This window comes from Nestor notabilis, unplaced genomic scaffold (assembly GCF_000696875.1).
Source record: "Nestor notabilis isolate BGI_N333 unplaced genomic scaffold, ASM69687v1 scaffold1204, whole genome shotgun sequence".
NCBI lineage: Eukaryota > Metazoa > Chordata > Aves > Psittaciformes > Psittacidae > Nestor > Nestor notabilis.
The window spans coordinates 767-1469 of NW_009924958.1; the positions used below are offsets into that span (position 1 = coordinate 767).

The window sequence follows — 703 nt, forward strand, 5'->3', positions numbered from 1 at the left end:
GGACACACTTGCACAGCAAATTCCATAGCCATAGAGTATATGAGTCCTTCCTTAAAGAATCACAGGGTAGGGCAGTGCTACAGTGATAGCAAGTGTCATGACCTTGGAATGCATTCTGGACTGAAGCTGGTGTTTCTTGTTGCTAGGATAACCTCATACTTCTTGCGTGTCAATTTAAGGACTTTAAGTCACCCATTCTTTTGGGCACATTTCAGGAATTTCTAATAGCTGTCAGCAGATAAATGCAGTTTTTCTTCTCAGAACAAGTTATCTGTCCTTTCCAGATTGCAGATTTTGGCATGTCAAAATGGCGTGTCATATCCATGTCACAATCACGCAGTGAAACCTCTTTACCAGAAGGAGGGACAATTATCTACATGCCACCTGAAGATTATAATCCCAGTCAGAAAACCCGTGCAAGTGTAAAACACGATATCTACAGGTAAGTCATGTAGTTCTCAAGTGGGCTTTGCAGTTTGAATTCATATTTGATCTACTGAACCTAGATTTTAACATAATGTCAGAAATTTTATTATTTTCACTGGTAGTAGTATCATAGGTATATAAGCAAATTGAATTGGGAAAAAATAGTTGGTAGCTGGAAACACTGTGACGAGTGTAATGCTTCAGAAATTAAGCTAGAACTACAGAAACAGGGGAGACTGGTTTCTGTAAATGAGGGTACACATACAGGCAATGTAGG

The 703-nt window shown here is 39.3% G+C and overlaps 1 protein-coding gene across 1 annotated transcript in view; it reads left to right on the forward strand.

Moving 5' to 3' along the window:
- Positions 1 to 284: 284 nt before the first annotated feature.
- Positions 285 to 703, forward strand: part of LOC104404382 (receptor-interacting serine/threonine-protein kinase 2-like) — a gene marked incomplete at its 5' end in the record, with an annotated part of 10635 nt that continues 10216 nt past the window's right edge. The window contains one exon of the mRNA XM_010012806.1: positions 285 to 442. Within this exon, the coding sequence (XP_010011108.1) occupies positions 285 to 442 (158 nt within the window). The remainder of the gene's footprint in view (positions 443 to 703) is intronic.